General features: G+C 38.1%; 1 protein-coding gene across 3 annotated transcripts in view; it reads right to left on the bottom strand.

Annotated features, from left to right (window-relative positions):
- eea1 (early endosome antigen 1) overlaps window positions 1-16,630 on the bottom strand; it is a 164,273-nt gene extending 147,643 nt beyond the window's left edge. For all 3 annotated transcript variants that reach the window (XM_028815471.2, XM_051929997.1, XM_051929987.1), the window contains exon 1: window positions 16,467-16,630. In XM_028815471.2, coding sequence (XP_028671304.2) covers window positions 16,467-16,490 — 24 coding nt within the window. In that variant the 5' untranslated portion in view covers window positions 16,491-16,630. The remainder of the gene's footprint in view (window positions 1-16,466) is intronic.
- Window positions 16,631-18,738: the final 2,108 nt, after the last annotated feature.

Here is an 18,738-nt window from a genome sequence, read left to right as displayed (position 1 = left end):
ACCACAGTTTGAAAATCTGTATCATTTGTCGAAAGGCCTCGTTTTCAACATTGGTGTAGGGTACCGATAAAATCCGCTATAGATTGTTACTTATTGGGCACAAGGCGAATTAAACAGAAGGTTGGAGCTACCCGACATCTCCAGTATAGACGGTTTAGGCGCTGCTCATTTGGATGTCAACAGAAATTATGTTTATGGGTGACATTAGGAGAAATAATTTCTCAAATTTGTTGTGTTACAACAAAACGAAGATAAGCAAAAATCTACATATAGTAATTGAGCAGGCTAGAGATTCAAAATCAAAATCGAATTGTTTAATTAAAAAATAATGATTAATCTGAATGTCAATACTTTTACCCAGACCCCACAAAGCTCCGATGATCCCGCTTTATTCATCAAGGGGGACATGCCCCCAATCAGTTGGATCTGTCATAAACACTGGTGTAGATGACAGATGGGACATTAGCATTTCAGCAAGCAATGACAAAAAGGTCAACATTTAAAAACAATGAATATTTGCTTTATTACCTTAACCCATTATAAATGTATCTGGGCAGCATCAGGTTCTTCTGCTTATATACAAATAAATACAAAGCATAGAGTGAGATAATCACAGTGGAGAATCTCTGGAATATAAACAAAGAAGAGTATAATTTGAAGATTTAAAAAAAAAAAAAAAAAAAAAAGATAATCACATGAAAAGGTACAGTTTATTCAACTGAGCCACGTTGACAATGCAAGTTCATTTCTATCAGCAAGTCAATCTTAAAGCACTTTAACAAGCACTTAAAGAAAAATACTAAATCAAATCCCTGAAGTTTAACAAATGTGAGTTGAATCTAACTTTGTTCTGTACTATTTCAGTAACTCAAAAAAGGCAAATTGCTGACTTGTGCTCTAGAAACGATGTCCACTTTAACAGTATATGCATGTGGTTAAAATGCTTTGTTAGACTAAGGAAACAAAAATGGGCACTTCCAACTAATTTTGTATTTACATAACAGAAAAAACACTTTTGGTGGAAGTATAAAATTTACTAAAGTGTTGTTACTAAAATTTACTAAAGTGTTACTGAAAACTCTTTGCCAGACAATGCCAGGAGACTGACATGCAAATTCTAAAAAAAGGAGTCTCTCCATGTAAAGGACTGTATGTGATTGATTTCATCTCATGGATACACACTTCAGTAAAAGTTATCCAATTTCTTACCACCTCCATGGTATTGCATGGAAGATTTTTCAACTAGTAGCAGAATCGACTAATTCCAGCATACGCACTAATTCCCAGAAACATGTTACTGCTTCTGTCTCATTTTCCAAACTGTTCCCAGCTAGTGGCAATGAAGAATGTGTTTGGAAAGCATATGGAAAATTTCCTTACATTTCAGCTCTGCGTCCTTACATGATTTGTGTTTTAACTAAGCTTAGATAGTACAGTGACATGAGCAAAAAATCCATCCAGTGTTGGGGATGTTCTTATTACCTCGTTAGCATGTCCATTTTTTAGAACACTGATAAAAGCACTTCAATTTTTTTCATTTAATACTCATTGTCATTGGAGCCTAGTGCTACTGTGTTAGCTGGTCATGTTCATCCATTTATTTACTCTTTAGTGAATGGCAATTAGTAGGTGAGTGGATCTGCTTGGCATAATTGCTGTTTCAAATGCCATGGCTTCAGGGAAAATGGAGGAATAACATAGGATATTTTGGACACAAGAAAAGGAGAAAGAAAAGGATGGGGGAGCTTAATTGCACCATCCAGAAAAATGTGGTGCTACAGGGGTTGGAATGATATAGTGTTCCGAGTACACAGAAGTACTGAAAACTTTGATTTTAATTTCATAAATGTAAATTTGGTTAGGTCAGGTCAGGTCAGGAGGGTAGCACAAACTGGTATAGCTCAATGCCGCACCCAACACACGATGAAACAACTTGGGATCCTTGGCAACCCCCCAAGCACACATGCAATCTAGTCCCACCCTCCAGAAATGACCCTCTATCTGCCACAGCCAGGTGTTATGTGGGTGTCCCCTTGCCCTGGTCTAGCTGCTCAGGTCCTCAACAATGTGGACCCTGTGAGGTGGATCACCCTGGGAGAATCACGCCACATAGCTTTGGTTCTGATTCTATGATGTTTAAAATATCAAGAAAAGTTGATTTTAGTACACTGCCTGTGTAAAATCAAAGATAGATTTTTCACACCTGAAAATTGTGCATTTTTTGTGTTGTGCTTGACTAAGCAAAGAAACATTTTTTAACAAGCGGCTTCCAAGATAACTGCCCTGAACATTGAGACTTACATACAACAATAACTTTTGAAAAAAATTGACTAATCTTGTTCAAACAAATTCCATTGTGTTGGCCCTATCACAGGCTGTAGGCCTATGGTTTATGGTCGACTTTAGTCCAGTACCTATTCCCATATCCTTCAAAGATGTTTTACCCAATATCCAGTGATAGTAGAAATTGATTAATTTAACTGAGATTTTGCATTCTGCTTTGTTTAGTTATGGGAGAAGACCTATTGATTTGCTAATTTTTTGTACAAGTAGTTTTTGAGATGCATATTTTATTTAAACATACATCTACCCACACGGAGGTAAACAGAACAGCCATGCACACACACAAAGAATTTTATAAATGAAGATAGCCGACACCTTGCTTGGTGATGGAGAAATAAAAATATGCAAACACATCCAGTATATACATAGATTTGTAAAGGATGACATGGACAGAGACATTAAGTCATCTCTGTGCCAATCTGTTCAGCCTGTTGGTTTCATTTGAAACAACGTGTTTATAGTAGTGCTGGGAGGTATTTTTCAAAATTATACCGGTTTCATGGTATTGGACGGTATTTTTTTTCCCATGCATGAGTGGATGTTAACCACATTTTCAACTGCAATTACTGGCTAAGAATAACCTATTCCACTGACATGAGAACTGTACATTGTACAAAAAAACATTTTAATGTGCACACAAGTATTAATACAGGTTTGCATGGCCCCATAAAGTGATAGTTTTCAAGGGGTGGCACTAATGAAGAGAAGGAATCACATCGCATGACAGATGCAGTCGAAATATAAAGCCTTTTTATTGAACAATGTTTGCAAACAACTTAAACTAAAATTTTGACAACATATTTTCAACCATCCAAAGACGCAAATATCCAGAGGTGCTTGTCAAAAGTTGTACCGCACTGAACATGTCTTAGAAAAGGAATACAGTAATCCCTCGCTACTTCGCGGTTCACTTTTTGCAGATTGACGACTTCGCGGATTTTATATGTAAGCATATCTAAATATATAACGCGGATTTTTCGCTGCTTCGCGGGTTTCTGCGGACAATGGGTCTTTTTACTTCTGGTACTTGCTTCCTCAGTTGGTTTGCCCAGTTGATTTCATACAAGAGATGCTATTGGCGGATGGCTGAGAAGCTACCCAATTAGAGCATGCAGTTAAGTTCCTGTGTGCTGCTGATTGGCTCAGCGACGGAGTGCTGCATTAACCAGGAAGTCTCATCTCACTCATTCAGCATTAACGTGCTACTGCTTCAGGGGCCATGTCCAAGCGCCAACAGAAGATGCAAATGATTGCAGAAAAGGTAAAAGTTTTGGATATGTTGAAGGAAGGGAACAGCTACACCATTACAGCATCAATGAGTCCACGATTCTTTTTATTTAAAAAGGAGGAAAAGCATATAAGATCTACGGCCGCAGTGTCCTTTAACCAGGGCGCAAAACGAGTTGCAAGTGGACGTGATAAGGCAGTAGTCTGGATGGAATCTGCTTTAGGAATCTTTGCAACAAGGTTGATGACGTCATGACCGCCTACAAGCTGCTCTTCGACTGGAAAAAGAAGCAGCAGCAGCAGCAACTGCCAATCAAAATGTTTTTGCAGCCTCGCAAAAAAGAGCCAGTTCCTACTACTACTACTACTACGGATACACCTTCGGAAACCGTGGAGGAGGTGCCCCAGGAAATGGCACCGCCGTCTGAAGAGACGTAAAATACAGTCATCGGCTGCGCAGTAAAAGTCATCATCACCTTCATCGTCATCATTTTTACTGTGCAGCATATTCATCACCATCATCACGTCATATATAGCTACGTGTACTTCGCTATACAGTAAGTGTAAACTTATCTACCGATTTCATATTGCTTAGCAGTTGTTATTAAGCAATTTCGTATTGCTTAACAGTCCCTGTTATTAATAGAGTAAAGGGTGGGTTGTAAACAATACAGGGAGGGTTTAAAAATGTCCAAATACACGTTAAATAATTAAATAAATATGGTGTCACTACTTCGCGGAAATTCAGTTATCGCGGTCAGCCTTGGAACCTATCTCCCGCGATAAGTGAGGGATTACTGTAAATAGTAAATATTTTTGTAAACCAACTACACTTTGCTAATGTTAAAAATCACTGTCCACTGACATGTTAAGGTGACTTTTTAAACAACTTTACCATCATTAAACTGCATAATATTTAAACTAATAAATAATAACAATAAAATAAATAATATTGCAACTTCCAGTAATAATACTATTACTTCCAAGACTTCAAGCCCAGGTGCATTACACAGTATTCACCAAATTAAAATAAAATAAAATAAAAACAAGTGGTACTTGGTGATGACATCTTTACCAACTGAACCATCATTTAGGCAACCGCATTAATATGGACGTTGCTTCAAGCTAAGCTATATACATAAATAATAAAACTGCAACTTGCATTTATAATGCTATTTGTGGTATAGCCCTACGGAAGTGTATTAGGGCCACAGTGAAGAAAAAAAAATACGGACACAGTGAAGAAGAAAAAAACACTATATGTCGATATTAAAGTCGACATTTCCACTTTATTCTCGTAGTTTATTTTGTCATTAAAGTAGAATGTCGTAAACTAAACTTCATCCTAAAATCAATGTTTAATTCACTAGATTTTCTCAAACCCCATCATAAGTTATGTAGCACATTAAATGCCTACTGTTAAGTGTTCCCCCGACCCAGTTGTCAATCGCTACGCTCTTCTTAAACTGACTTCCTCTTGCACTAAGAGGCAGCGATCGCCGCACAGAATACATTCACTTCATGATATTCCTGTTCTCTGAAAATGTAGAATGCTAAGATAATTTTTCATGATGAAATGCATTAAAGCAGGTATTAAACATGCACGGTAGTGTGGCGGTAGTGCTGCTCCCTCTCAGTAAGAGGTCCCCAGGTGTATGTTCAGCGTAGAGAACTTTATGGCAGGTGTGACGAGGCTCCAAAAAACTGGATGTATGAATGGGTATCGCACAGGTTTAACTTAAATATTGTGTAAATGATGGGTTTGTGATCTGGTGGTTGAAGACATGAACACAGAATTCATTGGATGTTCTTCTGAGCGGGCTTTCTTTATTGTATGTGTGCTGTCTCTTTCTGATGTACCAAACCCCCAGTTCCTATCCTTCCTTTTTCTTTCTCCACATAACCAATCGCCACACGATAAACGTCCTTGTGAAATTAAAACTAGTAATAAACTTAGACCACGGAGTGTTCAGAACTTTAAAAAAAAAAAAATCTTCATTATACATGTTTAATTATGCCATCCATTCAGGGTTGCACCCATCCCAGCAAGCAGTGTGTGCAAGATGGGAGGAAATCCTGAAGTGGCGCCAGCACATTGTAGGGTGAATACGAGCAATACATACACTAGCAGGGTTAGTATAGCATAACAAAACCCCACATCTACATGACTTTGAAAGGAAACTGAAGCACGCCGAGTAAACCCACAAGGTAGGGTACACTTGGGTTCACCTTGCTGTGAGGCAGCAGTGCAACCTCCACGCCACCGTGCCCCCACATGATTAATACATGCTTTAATGCATTTCATCATGAAAATTATATCAAGTATTTATCTTAGCATTCTAAAAGTTCAGGAAGCAAGAATATCATGAAATTAATGAATTCTGTGTGCTGTCTGCACCTCCTCTTCGTGCAAGAGGAAGTCAGTTTAAGAAGCACGTAGCGATTAACATTGCTCCAGGTACACAACACAAAGCATTTAATGTGCTACATAACTTATGATGGGGTTTGAGAAAATCTAGTAAATTAAATACAGTCGACCCTTGATATACGACCGGCCTGACATGCGAACAACTTAATTTACAACCAAAATTTTTGTTTTGAATTATGACCAACGTCTTGCGTTACGACCCGAATGCGGTCACATGTATCCGCTTGTGCAATTGTAAACAAACAGCCGAGAGCGTTTGTAACCGTCAGTCGGAGCCCAGATACATATGTTTGTGCACGTAATTTCGGTCAGTGCAGTGATTTATATAATTTATTTCGATAATTGCTAAGGAAGGAAGAGAAGGTAACGAAGGTAAAGAAAGCGATAACAATCGAAACGAACAAGGAAATTGTGTGGAAATATGAGAGTGGCATTCATGTGACCAATCTCGCTAATATGTACAGCATGTCGAAATCTACCATCTCGACAATTTTACGAAGAAAAGATTTGTAAAAGGAAGCTCCTTCCAAACAATAACCACCTTCCATTTCATTCTCCTCCTCCTTCCTTCCTGCAAGCCAAAGATGTCAACTTAAATGGTGAGTACAGTATGAAATTGTTGTTTCTGGTAGGCTAGGCACTTTTTATAATTTTTTGGTTAGTACATTAGAAAAATTATTGGTGTTTTTGGTAAATTATGCACATTATACAACCCTTTTTTATTAAAAAAAGTTAAGTGTTGCTGTGGGAGGTTCGGAACACATTAAGGGCATTTTCATTATTTCTTATGGGAAAAATAGTCTTGACTTACAACCAACTTGAGTTACAACCAGCCCTCGCGAACGAATTGAGTTCGTAAGTCAAGGGTCCACAGCATTCATTTTAAGATGAAGTTTAGTTTACGATGTTCTACTTTAATAACAAATTACAAGAATAAAGTCAACATGTTGACTTTAACCTCAACAAACGGTGAGAACAAAGTAGAAAAGACGACTTTATTCTCGTCATAAGCGTCGAGATTAAGGTGGAAATGTCGAGAATAAAGTCAACATGTCATCACACTATTACACAGTACCCAGGTACATTACACAGTATTGAAAAAAATAAAACAAGTACAACTTGGCTTGCAGTGTTATCCAGTAGTATAGAAACAGTATTCACACATTTGAACATAATGATCCACATCCGACCTTTTAAATCCAAAGTATCTCCAGACAACAGACGTGACTCTTTTTTTCCAGCAAAAGTTCTTCTGTGTCATCATGTTCAATTTTATCGTCTGCTACAGCTTTAGTTTTGGAATGTTCTCTGTCCATTTTCACCACGCAATACCTCCACTAACGCATGTACTCTGTTGTATGCTTGTTTAGCGGTGTAGCAGTGAAAAAGGTCCCCCTTAAACAGTTTCCCGCTGTGCCATGTTCCGAACGTTGTTTAGGCAATTTAAACTGGTGTTACGGTATAAGAAAAATTCATATCATAACAAAAATAAAAAACGGTTTTCGGTATGAACCAGTATACCGCCCAGCACTAGTTTATAGTTTCAAATTTGATACTATTTAAGTTGATTAAATTTCCTGTTTATTTTACTTGGTACATAGTGAGTTTTATATAAGTTAATATTCTTGATTTTATATTATGGTACAATCCCACTGTTTGTATTTTATTGTACAATATTCCACTGAATGATTTCATACAGAAAACATTAAAGTGAAATTTAAATTAAAACTACTACATGGACCACTGGATACCAGTTTTTTTTCTTCTTAAATGAAACCGGGCTTCATATTTTCTCAAGAAGAATACTACATTTCACCTGTCATGTGTGCATTGTGAACAACTTCTAAAGTAATAAATAAATAAAAGATGTGTCAATTACCTAAAAGCTTGCAGCAAAAAAGAGGCAAATATCATTTTAAATATAGAAAGAAGCTCACAGATTTCTTTTGATACTTTTATTTTTTTTAAGGTGACTCACACGTATTGCAAGTCATATCTATGTTTGTCCCAAAAAATTCATGGGCATTCCTTCCACTCTGTCACATAGAAATAGTTAAGTGGTAGCTTCAGAGTGTTTTGTGCTAGCCAAAAAGAAAAACAAAATAGATACTCCACACAAAAATGTATCCATATTTAAGATGATCGTACAGAAAAAATACTATGAAATATTTTGCACGATTATTTGACTGCAGTCATGCAGGTTCAAAACTACGCAAGCAGGGCAGCAGATAATAAAACTGCCTGGCAGGCTCTCTGTTGGATGAAGTGCTGGAAGCAGAGCGCAAATGCCACTTTGGTTGTTTAACCAAATACGTTCTCAGATGTGGGTCTGCAATAATGCCTTTAAGTCTGGATGCTTTTTGCTGATCCACAATGCAGATCTGACAGTTGAAATATGATGCCTGCCTCAGGAAAATAAGCACAAAACATAATAAAAAGATATAACAGGTAAAATGCTAAAACTTTCTTCCAGACTGCCTAATTCCTAATCAACATCATTTGTTTCCTTCCTGTTAATAACCGATTTCTAAGGTAATTTGTAACTTTGATCATTATTAAAGGTGCTTTATAAAATCAGTTTATACATTTAATCTCTCCAGAACTGCATCAATTTAAAAATGATGCAGAAAATGCATACAATAATACTTTACTGAAATATATGCCCCCTCACACTCTCTCTCTCTCTCTCTCTTGCTTGCTGCACAGGAAATGCACAGGGAGAGACTGAACATGTACAAACTGAAAGGGAAACTGGCTTGTTCGTATACCAAGTGTGTGGTCGTGAACCGAGGCAAAAGTTTGACGAACTTTTTGGTTGTAAACCGATTTGTACGTGTACCGAGACGTTCGTGAACCGAAGTTACACTGTACTTGAGGTTTTTCCTGTTACACTGAACACTGACTTCTCCTAAGAGAACAAATTTCTTCAGTCAAAGATGGATGCATATACTACTTTAATTCAAAAAAAAAAAAAAAAAAAAAAACAATTAATGAGATATATACCACGACAGCCAAACACAAAATTATATCTACTAAATGCCATAATATGAATTATTTAAATATGTAACACACCTCACATAAATGCCATAATAGTAATTATTTAAATATGTAACAAACCTCACATAAATCCCATTGGTGTCCCATAACCATATGAGCAAACAACTTCTTATGCTTAATGTATGAACTACAGTGAAGTATAATTTTGCAAGAACTCGAATAAATCAAGTTAGGTTCATTAATCTTTGCACAAAAACAATCCTATATATATGCAAAACTAAGAAATTAAACCAAAGAGTTTACCTTTCACTTTACTTTTCTGAATCGAGATATTTTTAAAACAATGAGTTTTGAATTCTGATAGGGCAGTTGAATGAATCTGATCGAATGGGATTAAAAGAAAGCAAACTGCAGAAACAACTTAAATAGTACAGACATCACACAGAAGCAAGAGATCCAACTCACACATTTTTGAGCTTTGGGTTAAACTTAACAACTTTAAATTACATATCTTAAATTAGTGCTGGGCGGTATACTGGTTCATACCGAAAACCATTTTTTATTTTTGTTATAATATGGATTTTTCTTATACCGCAACACCGGTTTAAATTGCCTAAACGACGTTCGGAACGTGACGCAGCGGGAAACTGTTCAAGTGGGGACCTTTTTCACGGCAACACCGCTAAACACAGAGGTATTGCACGAAGGCACTTTTTCACTGCTACACCGCTAAATAGGTGTGGTAGTTGTAGGTATTGCGTGGTGAAAATGGACAAAGAACATTCCGAAACTGAAGCTGTAGCTGACGATAAAGCTGAACATGATGACACAGAAGAACTTTTGCCGAAAAAAAGGAGTCACGTCCATTGCCTGGAGATGCTTTGGTTTTAAAAGGTCAAATATGTAAATACTGTTTCTATACTGCTGGATAATACTGCAAGCCAAGTTGTACTTGTTTTATTTGTTTTCAATACAGTGTAATGTACCTGGGTACTGTGTAATAGTGTGACAACATGTTGACTTTATACTCGACATTTCCACTTTAATCTCGACTCTTGTGACGAGAATAAAGTCGACATGCTGACTTTATTCTCGTACTTTGTCATTAAAGTAGAACATCGTAAACTAAACTTCATCATAAAATGAATATTTAATTTACTAGATTTTCTCAAAACCCGTCATAAGTTATATACCACATTAAATGCTTTGTGTTAAGTGTTCCCCGAGCTTCTTAAACTGACTTCCTCTGCACTAAGAGGAGGCACCGGAAGCGATCGCCACACAGAATAAATTCACTTCATGATATTCCTGCTCTCTGAACATTTAGAATGCTAAGATAAATACTTGATATAATTTTCATGGTGAAATGCATTAAAGCATGTATTAATCATGTGGGGGCACGGCGGCGTGGAGGTTGCACTGCTGCCTCGCAGCAAGGGTGTCTCGGGTGTACCCTGCCTTGAGTTTGCATGTTTTTCTGGTGGGTTTACTCGGCGTGCTTCAGTTTCCTTTCAAAGTCATGTAGGATGTGGGTTTTTGTTATGCTATATTGACCCTGCTAGTGTATGTTTTGCTCGTATTCATCCTGCGATGTGCTGGTGACTCGTTCAGGGATGGGCACAACCCTGAATAGATGTCATAATTAAACATGTATAACAAAGATGTACGTTTTGGTACGTCAGATAGAGACAGCACGCGTGCAATAAAGAAAGCCTGCTCAGAAGAACATCCATTGAATTCTGTGTTCGTGTCTCCGACCACCAGATCACAAACCCAACATTCACACAATATTTAAGTTAAACCTGTGTGATACCCATTCATACATTCAGCTTTTTGGAGCCTCGTCACGCCTGCCATAAAGTTCTCTACACTGAACATACACCTGGGGACCCCTTACTGTAAGGGAGCAGCACTACTGCCACACTACCGTGCATGTTTAATACCTGCTTTAATGCATTTCATCATGAAAATGATATCAAGTATTTATCTAAGCATTCTAAATTTTCAGAGAGCAGGAATATCATACAGTGAATGTATTCTGTGCGGTGACCACTGTCTCCTCTTAGTGCGGAGGAAGTCAGTTTAAGAAGCGTAGTGATTAACAACTGGGTCGGGGAACACTTAACATAAAGCATTTAATGTGCTACATTAACTTGTGACGGGGTTTGAGAAAATCTAGTAAATTAAACAATGATTTTAGGATGAAGTTTAGTTTACGACATTGTATTTTAATTATAAACTATGAGAATAAAGTGGAAATGTCGACTTTAATCTCAACATGAACGGCGAGAATAAAGTAGAAATGTCGACTTTATTCTCGACGTATAGTTTTTTTTTTTCTTCCCTTGTCCGTATTTTTTTTCTTCACCGTGGCCCTAATACGATTCCGTAGGGCTATACCACAAATAGCATTATAAATGCAAGTTGCAGTTTTATTATTTATGCATATAGCTTAGCTTGAAGCAAGGTCCATATTAATGCAGTTCGCCTAAATGATGGTTCAGTTGGTAAAGATGTCATCACCAAGATTGCACTTGTTTTATTTTATTTTAATTTGGTGAATACTGTGTAATGCACCTGAGCTTGAAGCCTTGAAGTAATAGTGCAACTATCAGTAATAATACAATTATTTATTTTATTGTTATTATTTATTAGTTTAAATATTATGCAGTTTAATGATGGTAAAGTTGTTTAAAAAGTCACTTTAACGTGTCAGTGGACAGAGATTGTTAACATTAACAGAAAGTGTAGTTGTTTTACAAAAAATATTTATTTATTCCTTTTCTAAGACATGTTCAGTACAATACAACTTTTGACAAGCACTTCTGGATGTTTTACTAAGTCTAAATACCTCTTTGGATGGTTGAAAATATGTTGTCAAAATTATAGTTTAAATTTTTGCAAAATTTGTTCAATTAAATGTTCTATATTTTGACTGCACCTGTCATGCAATGTGATTTCCTTCTCTTCATTAGTGCCACCCCCTTGAAAACTATAACTTTATGGGGCAATGCAAACCTATATTAAAATTTTTTTTTGTACAATGTACAATGCTCATGACAGTGGAATAGGTTATTCTTAGCCAGTAATTGCAGTGGAAAATGTGGTTAACATCCACTCGTGCATGGGAAAAAAATACCGACAAATACCGTGAAACCAGGATAATTTAGAAAAATACCATGATATAGAATTTTGGTCATACTGCCCACCCCTATCTTAAATGTATACTGTTAAAGATAACACAGAATAAGTACTCGAACAAACAGATGACCTGCCTCTTGCTCAAGTGCATAGTCAAATTATTGTCAATATAAATTTTTGCAAGAATGAATGATGGAATGTTTTAATCCAGGCTTCAGCAAAAAAAAAAAAAAAAAAACAAACATTGATTTATTTCAGCTGGCACTGTTTACCAAAGGAACTAGTACACCATTAAGCTGCTTTACATATTTCCATAGAGGGAAGGAGCAGTATTAGGTTATGTCACTTGTTCAGGTATATTCTGGAGATAGTGGATAGAAAATGAACCTGTAACCAGGGGCCTCATGTACTGTATAAACGGTGTGTACGCACAGAAATGTTGTGTAAGCCCGTTTCCACTCTTAAATCGCGATGTGTAAAACCTAAACTTGGCATAAAGCCACGCACATTTTCACGATAGCTCCAACCCCGGCTTACACATGTTCTCCGCTCGCATTTGCAAACTGGCGGCACCCAGTGTCAAAGCAATGCTTTTGCTCCAGTGTAGTTTACCTTTCTTTTTAGATCCACATCTCTGACATGGCTTTATCAAATACACTGAAATTAACAGCATATTGTTAATTAGTTTAAGGCATCTAATTGTAATTAACTTGTAACAATATAATGGTCCATGGAATGGCCAAATTTTTCCAAATACCATAGCTGCTTTAGCGTTGTTACTCTCACTGCACCTTCTTCTTCTTCTGCTTCCAGCTGCTCCCGTTAGGGATTGCCACAGCGGATCATCTTTTTCCATATTACTCTCACTACACCACTCGGAGCAGCTGATCGGAAAGAGAATTATCGGTATACAAAAATCAAGCACAAGCTGCCTCAGCCATTCGCTATTTGAACTGCTCTTATCCGACAAACGCTTCAGAGCCTTTCCTGTACGGACCTTGCGGTTCAGAAACAGTTTCATCCCAAGAACTATAAACGCACTGTGGTCAATCTGTGGACGAGGCGCCTGCTAGTCACCATCACTGCGCCACCATGTTCCCATGTTTAATAACATGCTTTAATTCCTATCATCATGAAAATTATATCACGAATACATCTCAGTATTTTAATTTTTCAGAGAACTGTATTTTTACAAATGTAATGGATTCTGTGTCCTGTTGGAGGAAGAGAAAGCCCATTTAAGAAGCACATAGTGCACATAGAATATCAAATACAAAACAAAACATTTAACATGCTACTTTAGTTACTAGTTTCTCAAATCCCATCATAAATTAAACAATTTTAAGATTAAGTTTATGATGTTCTACTTTAATGACAAAAACTACGTGATTAAAGTGGAAATTTCAAGATTAATGTTGGCATTTCATGCTTTTTTCCCCATTGTGTGCCTATTTTTTTCTCTCTGTACACTAATAAGCTTTCATATGACACTCAGACGGTGGACTACGACTTGCCTTTTCTCAGCGACTGATATCTGACCGCTTCTTTTTTATTTCGAGCACAGTGCGACTTTATGAACTTGAATTTTCAAGTTTCTCCAACACCCTATGTCACTCGATCAACTTCCTTTTGTTGATTGTATCACTGTTTAAACCAACAAATTATAAGTTTTTCCTTGCCTCCACTAGGTATTCGCTGAAATTCTTCTATTTTCCCTGTGCTTTTGCCATTGTCTTTTCACAGAAGGCTGAGCTTAAGGGCTATTTATATTGTTTTGCATATTCAAAGAGGTAATTCTGGGAGGAGCTGAGGCAGGACAGCAGGCACATGCATTACTTTTCACGCTGACCGAGATTTATGTAGCAGAACGACGTGGAAGTTGGTGTACGCACAGATTTATGCATCTGGATTTTTTTTGTGCGTACACACATTTCCGCTTTTGTCCGTATGCCATGTTATAGTGTGAATTCTACGCACAGCGTTATACATGAGGCCCCTTGCGCTTAAAAGTTCAAATTAACATATGAAATGCTAACAACTGATTGGGGGGGGGGGGGGGGGGGGGGGTTGCTTCCTTTTACACTATGTTCTCAAAGTGACTCTTATTGCATTTTTTCAAACAGAATCTGCAAATATTTAATTGAATGCAAAATGTATTGTAGTGGCTGGTAAGTAAGATTTTGACAGAGTGGCAGCTTGTTGGGTGTTGTTATATGTATTCACTTTTCCAAGGATTTACAAACAAAATGGGTGTGATCTTGTTTTGAAAAGCATGACTATACACCTACTGCTCCATAAAACTATGAAAGGGACAAAGCTTAAATGAGGAACACACATTTTCTCAAGGATTCAAGTAACTACCAACTATGGCTCTGTCAGTGTTACTCCTAAACGTTTCAGATCTTGCCTAAAACCAGGGCTTGAAGTGGGCCATATGCAACAATACAGAGTACCAGCATTTCTCAGGTTTTAGAAGTTGCATTCCATCATGCTTCACAAATTTCCAAAAAGAAAAAAAAAAAAAAAAAAAAATCCCTCGCAACCCTCACTTTAATCTTAAATTTATTTAATCACAACATCCAAAACACCAAAGGGAACCCCAACCCATCTATAACTGAATGTTAGTGCATCATGGCACTAGAACACCTTGGGGACCCCCCTCCCATGACACTTTTCGATTTATTAAATCAGTCACACAGTATGTACGCATATCCATTTCAGGCACTGCCTGCCTAATACTTACCACCGCCTAGTGTTTTAGATTTACATTACTTAATTTAAACATACTGAATTGATTTTGGAAAAGGTACAGTCTATCAACTCTTGCATTATTTTTAATCTATTATTATACATACTCTAAAAATTTGTATACAGGCCTCCGCTTCTTCATAACTGATCACATATTTTGTTCTTGTTCTTGTTAGGTTTACTATAGCATGTTCTACAGTAATACTATTCTTCTACTATACTATAGTATAACACTATACTTCCATACTGCAAAGAAATGTAGGCTACAAGCAAGCAGGCTTTTTTATAATGTGCATCTCTCTGGTGAACCCCACCTCAAGCCACTTTACAATCACTTAAGATACTGTACCATTATTTACACATTTTTTTATGCTTGCCAAAACAGGCATGTTAAATTGCTTTGATCATATTCACACAGTGAGTCAGAGGTAAGAAATGAACTGGCATGCTAATGGTTTAAAGTTTCATGCCTCTTAATATGCGACTCAAAACTAGATGTGTGAGATAAGCATAGCATACAAAGGACTCCTGACCTGAACATTCACCTTAAGCTGCAGAGACAGTTTCAGACTACCCATAAGCAAAACTTAACTTAAAAAGTCTTGGACAAATCGATGAATAGATCCTTAAAGGAAAGTGCTCTACAGCGATGATGTGAAAGACCCTAGACTGAGCAATTGGTTTACACATATACTGTATGTTCAATGCAGTACACTACAAGGAATATTACAACTTTTTCAATAAAACATCAAATCACTTTGGTATCACATAAAATATTCCTTCTTGTTTTAGATATGCAGTATTTTGTCAGGCGCCTAAAAAATTAAAGCAAAGCACGTCTCGGACGTCTGACACAATTTTTTCTTGCTCAATACTTGGCACGAGTTAACCACAGGCAGCATCTGAATGTGCGTCGACAGCGGGTCCAGGATGAGTATTTCTGGTGGAGGGCAAAGGGGCAGTTATTACAGTAAAACTGAACTCCACAAAGATAGCCACACTAACAACTAGGACGAACGCAAAGTAACTGGATGAATAGTTTTAAAAAAAAGCAGGTGTGACTTTGTCCCTCTGACCCGCGTAGTATTCTTTCTACTACCTGTTAATTAAGTAAATTACTGTGGATAAGAAACAAAGCCGACATAATAAGCAAATGGAGAGTGTAAACGAGACGGGCAGTACAGACTAAGATTTCGGAGAAACGCCCATTCCTCGTGACTTACGACTCTTAAACTTGCTGCGTCCTGTAGTCTAAAGCGCTGTCACAGTCATGCCACAGCCAAGCAGAGGGAAAAGAGGCTAGTCGATATCGTCTCTGTAATGTCTACACTACCTAGTCTGCGTCGGGGGCTGTATGTTTGCAGCTGGACGCCCAGTTCAGCTGGGTCTTCGACAAAATGAAAGGCCTAACGCACGCCTTCCCGGCCTATAAACGGGTTGCGGACTGGTAAGAGAGCGAGGAGGGGAATGGAAACACAGGCCTGCATTTCATTACATGGGCCATTCAATCAGAAAACCCCAGTGAGGGAGAGTGCGCGTCCACAACGTATAAGATTTATCACTGCCAGCTCAAAAACCTTACCCGCTGCAAGATCCGCCTGAGCATGTTGAGCGAATATCTCCAAGAAAACCCAATGAAAAAGCAAAAGAAAAACTTTTAACGTTCTGTAGTCCCCCAGGAACACCTGACCAAAACCGCTCAGTAAAAACACAGGCAAGCCCTAAGACTCACACAAGGCAAGAGGCGGGCACATAGGCAAGAGTGACAGCTAGCCAATGAGCACAGGTTTGTGACGGTCTTCTTTCAAGGTAGGTGTGGCTGAAAGGCTCGTCACCAAAGAGAAAGCGTTCTGATTTGTTAAACCGAGAAAGTGGGTAGAACGCTTGGAAATAGATTGACAGCGGAAGTATGCGCACACTGAGCTGAGAGTCAATGAAATGTCTTGTTTTGTTGCGAAGTGGCAGCTTTAATCTTCGTTCTTTTGAGTCCAGTATAATTATGACTTGCGAGTTGAGCAAAAGCCTAATGATGTATTGTTTGTATGCCAAAGTCATTGTTTCTACACGACGTTGGTTGCAGGTAAAATCGTTTTAAACACGCTGAAGGTAATTTTAGGGTCAGCTGGGTTGATGTCTACCTCACGTGAACTACCGGCGTTAGTTATTACCAATTAAATAAACCTTCATAAATAGCCTGGACAGCGTGTGAATGGATCTTGATAACTGGATTTCCTCGAGGAGACCCCGGCATTTCACTGCTGTATGGCCCCATTGTGTTAATGGTGAGGGAAAAAAAACTATGTGTTAAAATTAAACTTAAACTACAAAAAATATAATTTTGTCTCTGGTACAGAAGAATAGAGAAACCGATTACCTACGAAAATATAACGTTTCTTTATTTTAATGTGTCCCAGTATGAGAGAATCAGTTTTGCTCTTAACTAAATAATGTCAGCTTCGCAAAATGTCCGACAATTTTTAAATAAAACCATGTAGTTAGAAGTCAAGCAAAATGACACCTTTTATTGGCTAACTAAAAAGATTACAATATGCAAGATTTCTTGCCTGAAGAAGGGGCTTGAGTTGCCTCGAAAGCTTGCATATTGTAATCTTTTTAGGGAGCCAATAAAAGGAGTCATTTTGCTTGACTTCTCACTACATCCATAATGGCTAACATGGTACAACACCCTAGTACTATAAATAAAACCAGAAATTAACACATTTGGTGTGTATTCAGTTGATTTGTTGTGTAATGTTACCAAGTTGTCTCTAGAAGTCACCTGGTTAGCTGAATTGATTACATCATGTGTTGTGTGCAGTGAAGGTGTTTCTCTGCAGTTAAAGTTGTCTTGTGCGGTCTCACAGTTGATGTCAATATAAGGACAAGGGATTTGTAATCGGCACTTAGATTTTAAAATGGAAATATGTAAACTGATCCTTAATGAGAGTCTGAGTATCTTCGAAGGAAAGTAAATCAGAGGTATAAGAAATGGGAAGGGTAGGCAGTTGTGGAAGCTCTACAGAGGAAGTAGGGGGTCAATGTGGAGGACTGAAGTAAGGGTAGTTTTATGGTTATCCTTAAGCAAGAGACAAGGGATCTGTGGTATCTGGGGTGAATTTCCCCAGGCTGGTGGTAAGGCTGTCCTCCTGGCATTGCAAGCAATCTTCCATTTGGGAGACTAGCATCATCCCAACTGAATGGAAATCGGGACTTGTCATCCCTATCTGTAAAGGGAAAGGTGATTGCCTGGATTGCGGTAACTACAGAAGGATAACACTGCTCCTCAATAGGATCTGTGATCACTTGCTCGCCTACCAGAGAGCAGTCTGGTTTTACGCCGAAGAAAGTCTACCATCAACCGCATCCTGGCACTGAGGGTTCTCATGGAGCGCAAACATAAATATGAGCAGAGTTTCTTTGCAGCCTTTGTTAATTTTCGTAAAGCGTTTGACTCAGTTGATCAAGTTGCCCTGTGGAACATCCTAAGACTTCATGGGATCCCCTCAAGGTTGCTGAATATCATGGCCGGCCTGTACACTGGTACTTTGAGTGCTGTGCAGAGTGGAGGTAGAATCTCTGCCTTTTTTCCAGTTGATTCTTGGGTTCGTCAGGGGTGTGTTCTTGCTCCTACTCTATTCAATGCTTGCATGGACTGGGTGTTGTGTAAGGTCATGGGGGCCAGCGGCTGTGGGGCAACTGTTGATGAAGAATGATTCACTGATCTTGACTCTCAAGAGACTGAGCGAGAAGTCGGAGTATTTGGGCTTGTGAGTGTCCTGGATAAAAACCAAGATCCAGGCCTTTAATGACCTCTTAGGCACAGCCATCAGCAGTGTGTCTGTCGTCAAGGTCAA

The sequence above is a fragment of the Erpetoichthys calabaricus genome, chromosome 1 (genome assembly GCF_900747795.2).
Source record: "Erpetoichthys calabaricus chromosome 1, fErpCal1.3, whole genome shotgun sequence".
Classification (NCBI taxonomy): domain Eukaryota; kingdom Metazoa; phylum Chordata; class Cladistia; order Polypteriformes; family Polypteridae; genus Erpetoichthys; species Erpetoichthys calabaricus.
This window is presented reverse-complemented; position numbering and strand designations above follow the sequence as displayed.